The sequence below is a fragment of the Chiloscyllium plagiosum genome, chromosome 11, assembly GCF_004010195.1.
Source record: "Chiloscyllium plagiosum isolate BGI_BamShark_2017 chromosome 11, ASM401019v2, whole genome shotgun sequence".
NCBI classification, from domain to species: domain Eukaryota; kingdom Metazoa; phylum Chordata; class Chondrichthyes; order Orectolobiformes; family Hemiscylliidae; genus Chiloscyllium; species Chiloscyllium plagiosum.
In genome coordinates this window covers 53,987,668-53,998,452 of record NC_057720.1, presented here as the reverse complement: position 1 = coordinate 53,998,452, position 10,785 = coordinate 53,987,668, and the positions used below count along the sequence as shown (strand labels likewise).

Below are 10,785 nucleotides of genomic sequence, written 5' to 3'. Positions count from 1 at the left end.
CAACAATTGACTCACACTGCAGTACAATAATGAAGTGCTGTATTTCAATATCTGGGGTACAGTTTTTCAAATGTGACATTAAACAGAGACCTTGACTGCCTTTTGGGTATACATAAAAGATATGATGGCACTGCACATGGAGTTAATGCAGTATTACGCAGTCACTATTTAACCCTCAAGCAACATCACTAAAACATAGTATCTAGTCATTATCAGATTGCTTAATGGCAAAGCTTGCTGTGCACAAATTAGCTGACATTGTTCCTTGCATTGCAACAGTGACTACACTTTAAATATACATTTCATTGGTTCGAATGTATTTTTTGACCTAAGGACATGAAGACATTACATAAACTGCAATTATTTTTACTTTGTCTTTATTTTGGCAACCAGGTAACTTTTTAATGTGCCAAAAGACTTGTATCCTGACAGTGCCAGGCAAATAAAATCAGGGAGGATTTGGTGGTGGTGCAAGTTGTAGTGGGTTAATATTTGCTTAAGAGTGAAATAAATCAATCCCTATGGTTAAGAAAGAAATGTAGTAATGATTTGTTTTCCACATGACCAAACCTGGTGTATAATTTCACCTTCAATGTGAGAGTGTCCTGTAGTTCCAGATTTGTGCTATTACTGTGTGGTAATTAATTCATATTGGAACTTTTTTTATGCTCTGCCCACACGCCCAAATTCTGATAAAGTAAATTTCTATAGCTTTTTGTTTTGTTTTTGCCATTTTTCCCCCTTTGTCTGAAGAAATGATAAGCTTAAGTCTACTACCTCAATTTCAACTCTATTGTAACTATTCTAACACATCAAATGCACTTAAGGTTAAAATTATACTAAAATTACATTAGAATGTAATTTAAAAGCCAAAATATATTACTCAAAAATTTAATTCACTAAAAATACCATTTTTTTCCAGCTTTAAATGTGTTCAAACAGAAGTATGATTTGAAGCTTCTTACTCTGACAAAACAGTGGATTTTGTTATCTCACATTTCTCATTTTTTCTTACTGTTTTAATATGCAGTTGTTAAATATCAACTTTTAAATGAAAATCAAACAATACCTTTCTTGGAGATTGTTAGGAAATACTGCTATTTTGAGCAATACTAACTACAATGTAATGGGATATGATCTGTGCCTGTGACCCATTATGTATGGAACTTTCTTAACTGGTCATTGAAAGATGAAGGCATGGCCTTTCACCACAAGTAGAGGAAAATAATGGATCAATTCATATTAGTGGATTTTCTTTTATTTATTGTTGGGAAATTGTGGTAAGGCTGCTTGCAAATAATAGTTTCTTACTGAAATATGAAAGGGAAAGGGAAGAGTTTTGAGTTCTAACTCAGTCAGTGTCTAATAGGCAGGCTGATCACAACTGGGATTCTTAAATTGAAAGAGGCAGCATATCTGTTGAGAATCATGAATACAGGAAAGACAGAGGGCAAGTGACCCATGAATACCATTGGTTCAGGTATCATAGAATAGATTGCATTGTAAAAGTGAACCCATTATGTAAATGCAGCTTTGTTGATGTACAAGAAAATTCACATTTTTGTATGTGCAAAATTCAGAATGGAAAGAAAAAAAAGAGTAAAATTTAGTCTAACTGCAGTATTTTGTAAATAACTCAATGACATTTAAAATAACTTTTAATCATTTAGATTGTGAATGTAAACATCTGCTTCTGCAGTCAAAAGTATTTTACTGGACTTGAAAGCTGCTTTATGTGCAAAAACGAAAATACAAGATTTTACACTTTTTAGTTTCACACACTATAGTGAAGTTGAAAAACTTGTTTGTTCAAATGCACATGCAAGTCTAATCCTTCCAATTTTATTTATGTACTAAGTATTGACACTATTTTATTGGTACAGTGTCTAATGTGTTCAGAATGCATTTTGCAGATTCTGTATGTATATATTTGGAGAAATTTTACCAGAGATTAAAAAAAACCAAGCCACTCACTGCTGATGTGGGTGCCAATTATAACAGAGCTATTTTTTGGCTTTGAAATTCTGGGATTTTTTCTGTATTAAAAAGTGTTTCAATAATGTATGAAGTCTCTTTAATGAAGAAACGTTAATTTAAATTGTTACACAGTTGTAAATATCTCTTGCTAAATGGATTTATCATGCCAACGCTGTGTTGCGTAAGTCTCATTACTGAATTTCATAGTTTTTTTAACTCCCAGTTTTTAGGTTGAATTAATTCTTAATGTATTAATGCTCTTGTCAAAATATAAAACTGTGTTAATGATTTGCATTTCTGGAACAGATATTAGTGATTTTTGTCCATTGTCAATCACTTTGGAATTGATAGTTTTCCATAAGAACAAGAATTCTAGTTCAGGTAATGAGCCAAGGAAACTAATTGTCATCTCTTCCAAACAAAGATACTTTTCAGAACTAAAGTGGTCTTCTTCAATAGCTCCTGCTAAATCTGCTGCATCTTTTAGTACAAGTACAACAGAGCACAATGAATCTACAATTGATCCAAAGTTTATGTCTGAGATCACCTAAACGCAGCCAGGAGATTGTTGGCATTACAACAGCTATCATCAGCAACACTATTATCGCCCAAAATACTCACTCTCTCTCTCTCTCTCTCTCTCACACACACACACGTATCAAAAATATACTTTTTAAAACCCGCTCAGTGAGCTAGTGCAGAAATGATGGATCGAATAGACCTCCTTTTGCATTATAACAACAATGTTGTCCTCAAATTGTTCTCTTTTCTGGTCTGATAAAACACTACATTTTATGATGCATTCACCAAAAGTATAACTTAATGTTTTTTAATGCCAATTTTATCAGACCAATATGCCGGTATACATTACCATATTTACGCAAAAAATTGAATTAGTATAAAACTATAAACAGAATTACACTAATGAAATTTTGCTTCAATTAAACTCATTAAATATTGACATTGGTCAGCATGCAAAATTTTAACATAACGGTATTGCTCAAAGATCAAGAATTCACAAAAGGTACAGAAAACAACTTGTTTTGGACAAAAAGTATTTTATAAATCAAACAGTTGTGTTATTTGATAGTAATGAATTATAATTTCAAATACAACCTAGAATACATTTTAAGAAAATTGTCACCAGTCACCTCCACATCTAAAAGGTAGTGATGCTTTTGAGGAATGGCAGGGATCAGTACATTAATTTGGAAGGCATTAAACCTTTCTACATTTTCACGAGTAAAGGCATTAGATAAAATGGAATTTATCTGTAAGCTGATAGTCCAAGCACCAGTCATAATTTTGTTGTGTTAAAATAAGACTGCCAATAATTTTTGAGCAACTTACAGTTCGCATAAGATATGTAGTTATAGCACCACAGTATGGTGTTTAGAATAAAAGTTTTGTCTCTAGAATAATATTCAAAATCCTGCTACACAGCTGACATGTTGGACTGCCAAAATTTCAAGCCTTTTTAATAACAAGAAATTGTTACTGTCATATCTTGCTGTGCCAAGCAACACCATTCTTTTTAACAGTAGTTTCAAATGATTCTGATCAACCTCCTCAACAGAATCCTATCTTGGCAACTGATTGAATAACACTGCAACTACACCTAGAGTGCAGTTGTTGAATTTCACAAACATTTGAAATATAAATTTATCTCATTTAGAAATCTGTTCCAACATACAGACATATCACCAGAATGTATAAAGCACTACAGTCAGGTAGGAATGTCAAAGTTCATAGTTTCAGGTATTTGCAAAAAAAAATTATGTGAAGTAGACTTGATGCCTTGAAAAGAACAATTTCTCTATAAGAATTCTTGAAAATCCATCAATGCAATTAGATGAATTGTCAAGATAGGATCAACAGATGTCTAAATAAATCTTCCTGATATTTTAAACTCTGTTTGAAACTCTCACAAGAATATGATTCAAAAGGTCTTGAATAACCACATCCTATGCAAAGCATACCATATATATGGAGAAAGTGAGAACTGCAGATGCTGGAGATCAGAGTTGAGAGTGTGTTGCTGATGAAGGGTTTATGCCCAAAAAGTCGATTCTCCTGCTCCTTGGATGCTGCTTGACCTGCTGTGCTTTTCCAGCAACACATTCTTGATACCATATATATCTTTGATTTACTAAATCAGGATTGGGGATTGAATTTTCAAGGCTAAAGTTAAATAGCTTTCATAGGCCAGCATCAAGTTTCACATTGAAAACAGCAGCTATCCGTTTAATGTGTACAATGGAATAATTTATATCAAATTTAAAAAAGATTATTTTTCTTTACTCAGACTTCCCTGCAAGTTAATCTCTTTGTAAACCTACATTACAACACTAGAAAAGTAATTTACTCCTTTCAATCTTTTCACTCCAGAAAAACTAGGGCAGAAAAAAAACTAGCCAGCAGACAGTGGGAAAAGATTTTAAAAATGCATTTGAGTTCCTGCCTTTGGTCAACCTTGCCAGATTCAAATAATCAATGGAAACTGCTAACCAGCCAGCAGCATCCCCTCCGGCTCCATTTTGATTTAGCTCCCTTCTCTCCCCCACCTCCTTCAGCTTTGATAGTTTGTATTGCCCTTAATGGACTTTGCACCTAAATTATTCAATTGGAAACATGTTCATTTACTGGAGGTTGTTAACAGATTGAAAAAAGACCACAGGTAACTTGATGATGGGAGATAAAAGCCAGCAGCAGTCAATTAACTGGCTACTTTGGGAGCACTGCCAAATTCTTATGAGGATGGATGGGCCCCACACTATATGCAAAGTTCAACATATCCCTGGAGGTGGATTCCAATGGCAGGCCACAGTGTCAGAAAAGATATGTTTCTCTCTCTCCAGCAGATTTTTTTTTCTGCCACAGAACTACTGGTGCAGTTTCAGATTATCCTGTGGTACGAGTCCCCTTTATAACGACAAACTGAAGGTTATGATCATGAATAATTTAATATTTCAAACATATACAGAGACACCTACAACCACCTTAATCGGATGGTGATGCATCATCATCGCTAATGGGACATATTTTTGGTTCCAATTTTAAAATAAAATCCCTAAAGGCAGTATGATTTTACCCATTAACTCCTATACAGGCCACAGACATCCCTTTATGTGCAAGAGTTACTGAGCCAGTCAGGATAGCTAGTTCCAGTTCTACCTTTACCTTATAATTACATACCTATACTAAGTTCTCGTGACACCAATTTGGATAGCAATCAGAAGCAAACAGATTTTCCTAAACTAGGGTAGGACAACATGTCAACTTCCATTCTTGCACACGTCACTTCAACTCAACACAGACGAGGCATTGAACATTATCATCTGAGGCATACAGACCCAAAGTGCACAATGTTGCCTTTAGCTATTTGGAAACTGGTAAGCATAAATAGAGCCAGTTTAAAGTAAAATGCATAACTGATTAAGCCATACCTGTTTTTTTTAAAAAAAGTTAAAACTGGATTTTAAAGAGTTCACAAAGTCCAGAGGATCGTTGAATGAAAAATGTGTGCATATGTCACAAGTGGTCTTAAATAAATCATCTGTCCTAATGCATTTATAAGAAAATAACTGACTGAGAAATTTACTTAAAAAAAAAGATTTTTTGCATGTCAAGGAAGAACGGCACAACATGGATTTAATAAGATATAATGAACAAATAATGAATAATAAAAACCTCAAAATCACAAACATTCAGCAGAACAGAGCATATTTCAAAACTGCCAAATCCCAGCCAGAAATTTACATAATAATGTGATTTAAGATACCCAGAGGTTCAGTATTTAAAAAAATCAGAAGTACTTCTACCGAAACTGATAGCTTCAGAAAAAAGTTCAATTAATTGCTCATTGGAGGTACAAAACCATCACTCATGTGCTACATCAAAAGGATTCAATCATGTGCTGCAGTAAAGTGCACTTAGAATTTGGCATGCAGTGCAGAAGTGTGGAGATCCTCTACTCATGCTTAATGAAAATTGATACCTAGACAATAGTTTATGCAAATAAATCACGTACATTATACTTACTTGCACTGAAATGAAGCCACTGAAGTCAACTTTAAATCTATAAAAGCAAAAGTAATCTTGAAACATAACTGTTTTAATATTATGGAAAACACCATAATTTCCTTTTAAAGCCTCCTAAATATTTTATCCTGATTAAATCTTTAAACACTCGTAATATCTTCAGCAGAGCAATCCTCCTTCTGCCAGGCACAGATTTATGTAGGAATGCGGTTTCTAAGATATTCCAGGACTGCAGCTGTTCCTCTGGTCAAGATAGCTGCCCTCGGATTACGAAATGGATTTCCTTCAAGTAGGAGTGTTCTACATGAAAGAAAGTGGCACATTTGAACACTGGAAAATATACAGCTTAAAGACAGATATGTTGTTATACGACCTATGGAACTCATGGGACGAATGAAGATACAAAACTCTGCTCCAAAGAGATGTGTTTGGAAAAATACTAACTATAAAAGGCAACTACTGGAAGGTGAGAAAGAAATCTGCTTGAAATATCCACTCAGCTGCTAGGAGACACAACATAAGCTTAGCAATCTTTTGGTCACTCTTCATTTTACATTGCTGTGCAGGTTAACAGGTAAAGGGACGGCTGGAAAATGGGAAGCCTTCAGAAATGAGATGATGAGAGTCCAGAAACAGTATATTCCTGTTAGGGTGAAAGGAAAGCTGGATTACTTGAGAAATTGAGGTTTTGGTGAAGAAAAAGAAGGATGTGCAAGTCAGATATAGACAGGAGAGATCGAATGAATGAATAGAAGAGTACAACGGCTGTAGGAGTATACTCAAGAGCGAAATAAGGAGGGCAAAAAGAAGATATGAGATAACTTTGGCAAAGAGGGTTAAAGAGAATCGAAGATGATTTTATGAATACATTAAGAACAAAAGAGAAACTAGGAAGAGAATAGGGCCCCTCAAAGATCAGTAAAGCAGCCTATATGTGGAGCCACAGGAGATGGGGAAGATACTAAATGAGTACTTTGTATCAGTGTTTACTGTGGAGAAGAACATGGAAGATACAGAATGTGGAGAAATAGATGGTGACATCTTGAAAAATGTCCATATTACCAAGGTGGTGGCGCTGGATATCTTGAAACGCATAAAGGTGGATAATCCCCAGGATCGGATCAGGTACATCCTAGAACTCTATGGGAAGCTAGGGAAGTGATTGCTGGCCCCTTTGCTGAGATATTTGTATCATCAGTAGTCAGAGGTGAGGTGCTGGAAGACTGGCTAACGTGGTGCCACTGTGTAAGAAAGATGGTAAGGACAAGCCAGGAGACTATAGACCAGTGAACCTGACAATGGTGGTGGGCAAAGGGAATCCAGAGGCACAGGATGTACATATATTTGGAAAGGCAAGGACTGATTAAGGATAGGCTGCATGACATTGTGCGTGAGAAATCATGTCACACGAACTTGATTGAGTTTTTGAAGTAGTAACAAAGAGTACTGATGAGGGCAGAATGGTAGACATGATCGATACGGACTTCAGTAAGGTGTTTGACAAGGTTTCTTTATGGGAAGCTGGTTAACAAGGTTAGATCTCATGGAATACAAGAACTAGCCATTTCGATACAGAACTGGCTTGAAGGTAGAAGACAGAGGGTGGTGATGAAGGATTGCTTTTCAGCCTGGAGGCCTGTGACCAGTGGTGTGCCACAAGGATCAGTGCTGGGTCCACTGCTTTGCCTTGTTTATGTAAATGGTTTGGATGTGAGCATAAGAGGACGGTTAGCAAGTTTGCAGATGACACCAAAACTGGAGGTAGAATGGACAGTGAAGAAGGTTACCTCAAAGTACAGCAGGATCTTGAACAGATGGGCCAATGGGCTGAAGAGTGGCAGATTAGATTACATTACAGTGTGGAAACAGGCCCTTCGGCCCAACAAGTCCACACCGACCCGCCGAAGCGAAACCCACCCATACCCCTACATTTACCCCTTACCTAACACTACGGGCAATTTAACATGGCCAATTCACCTGACCCTGCACATCTTTTGGACTGTGGGAGGAAACTGGAGCACCCGGAGGAAACCCACGCAGACACGGGGAGAACGTGCAAACTCCACACAGTCAGTCGCCTGAGGCGGGAATTGAACCCGGGTCTCAGGCGCTGTGAGGCAGCAGTGCTAACCACTGTGCCACCGTGCCGCCCACTAATGGAGTTTAATTTACATAAAGAGGTGCTGTATTTTGGAAAAGCAACTTAGAGCAGGACTTATACACTTATTGGTAAAGTCCTGGGGAGTGTTGCTGAACAAAGAGACCTTGGAATGCAGGTTCATATTTCCTTGAAACTAGAGTCGCAGATAGGTAGGATAGTGAAGGCGGTGTTTGGTGTGCTTTCTTTTATTGGTCAGAGCGTTGAGTACAGGAGTTGGGAGGTCATGTTGTGGCTGTACAGGACATTGGTTAGGCCACTTTTGGCATATTGACTGCAATTCTGGTCTCCTTCCTATTGGAAGGAAGTTGTGAAACCTGAAAGGGTTCAGAAAAGATTTACAAGGATGTTACTAAGGTTGGAGGATTTGAGCTATAGGGAGAGGCTAAATAAGCTGGGACTGTTTTTCCCAGAGGAGAAAATGAGGACTGCAGATGCTGGAGATCAGAGCTGAAAATGTGTTGCTTGAAAAGCGCAGCAGGTCAGGCAGCATCCAAGGAGCAGGAGAATCGACGTTTCGGGCATGAGCCCTTCTCATGCCCGAAACGTCGATTCTCCTGCTCTTTGGATGCTGCCTGACCTGCTGCGCTTTTCCAGCAACACATTTTCAGCACTGTTTTCCCCAGAGCATTGGAGGCTGAGGGGTGTCCTTATAGAGGTTTACAAAATCACGAGGGGCATGCATAGGATAAATAGACAAGGTATTTTCCCTGCAGCTGGGGAGTCCTGAACTAGAGGGCATAAGTTCAAGGTGAGAGGGGAAAGATATAAAAGGAACTTTTTGATATTAAAGGTCAGGATATCTGGTCAGCATGGAGGAGTTGGACCGAAGGGTCTGTTTCAGTGTTGTACATCTCTATGACTCTATTATTTGGCTTTGTTCCCTTTCAGGTAAAATTTAATTACTCATCGCCTACTTTTCTTTGCCAAATCTAATAATTTTCTTTGTCAATTTCAGTAAAATAATGTTGCTGGTTTAATTTCTTGAAATAGAGTAAATGATTTTTAATAAATCATATCTAAATACCATCAATTATATAACCAGATAATTTTTTTTATAGTTTTAAAATTTTATGGCAAATTTCTCTTCATGCCACGAATCCATGGAATTAATTGTAATTCACTTATGCAATTGATTCACTGATACTCCAATCACTAAATCAATATCCAGCAGATCCATCACCAGTCTATGATGGCTACAGGATGTACTATCTACAGTTGCAGGTCAGCAGCTGGCCACAATTACTTCAACAGAAGCTCTTTTCTGTGATCTTTACCACTGAGAAAGTCAAGAGCAACAATGTTGTGGGAGCATCATAACCTCCAAGAGAACAACATCTTGATTGGCACCCCAATACTAAGTTAAGATCCTAGGATTCCCTAACTAACATCACAATTAAGGAGAAAGCACCTCTTCCAGAGCAACTATGAAAGAGCAGAAATTGCTGCCTTGCTAACATCCAAGAATAAATATACATTAAAATAAATTTCAATCACAAAAGCTACTGAAATGAGCAAATTAAGTTGCATGAGATCATGTGGTGAATTATAATACAGGTACATTTAGTAATAGCATGCTGTTAACTGATGAACCAATTAAAAACACAAAAATGGTTAAATCAACATTAGGAACTTGAATTGCAATTGTATTTTTTAAGCCATTTTAAGGCTAATCTTAAGAGGACTGCAGAAAGATATGATTAGGTTAAGCAAGTGGGCGAAATCCTGGCAGATGGAATTTATGTGGGAAAATGTGAGGTTATGCACTTTGACAGGAAGATAAGCCAAATAGTATTTAAATAGAGAAAGACAGCAGAAAGTTACAGAACAGAGAGAATTGGGAATCCATATCCATGAATCACAAAGCAAGCAAGCATCCAAGTTCATGGGTAATAAGGAAGGCAAATAGAATATTGACCTTTTTTCAAAGGGAATAGATACAAAGGTAGGGAGATTTTGCTAAAACTATACAAAGCACTAGAACAACCAGTTAGAATATTATGAAATAGTTTACATCCCCTTATTCAAAAGAAAGATATAATATCATTGGAGGCAGTCCAGAGAAGGTTCACTAGATTGATACAAGGGATGAATGAACTGTCTTAACAGGAGAGGTTGAGTGGTTGGACCTTTACTCATTTGAATTTCAAAGAATGAGAGATTGAGATTTATAAAAGATTCTTAGGGACTTGACAGGATAGATATGAAGGTTGTTTCCTCTTGTGGGACAATCTAGAATCAGATGGCATAATCTCAGAATAACAGAATACACATTTAAAAACAGAGATGAGGAGGAATGTTTTCTGTCAGAGGGTAATTCATGACTGCAGAAGGCTTTCAAGGCTCAGTCGTTAAGAAGATTCAAGGCTCAGAGAGATTTTTAATTAGTAAGGGAATCAAGTGTTATGGGGTCAAGGCATGAAAGTGGGGTTAGGATTATCAGATCACCCATGTTCTCACTGAATGGCAAGGCAGACTCAATGGCCTACAATTTCTGCTCCTGTGTCTTATGATCTAATCAGGTCTTTGTATCTGAAATGAATCTTTAAAAATGTATATCACAGTTTTAAAAGAGCAAAGAATTCAGTGCACTGTGCCTAAATTGGCAG

The 10,785-nt window shown here is 36.9% G+C and overlaps 1 protein-coding gene across 1 annotated transcript in view; it reads right to left on the bottom strand.

The window, feature by feature from the left end:
* Positions 1 to 1,851: 1,851 nt before the first annotated feature.
* The window catches only part of lrrc40 (leucine rich repeat containing 40), a 68,206-nt gene continuing 59,272 nt past the window's right edge, over positions 1,852 to 10,785 (bottom strand). Inside the window, exon 15 of the mRNA XM_043700105.1 lies at positions 1,852 to 6,318. Coding sequence (XP_043556040.1) covers positions 6,213 to 6,318 — 106 coding nt within the window. The 3' untranslated portion in view covers positions 1,852 to 6,212. The remainder of the gene's footprint in view (positions 6,319 to 10,785) is intronic.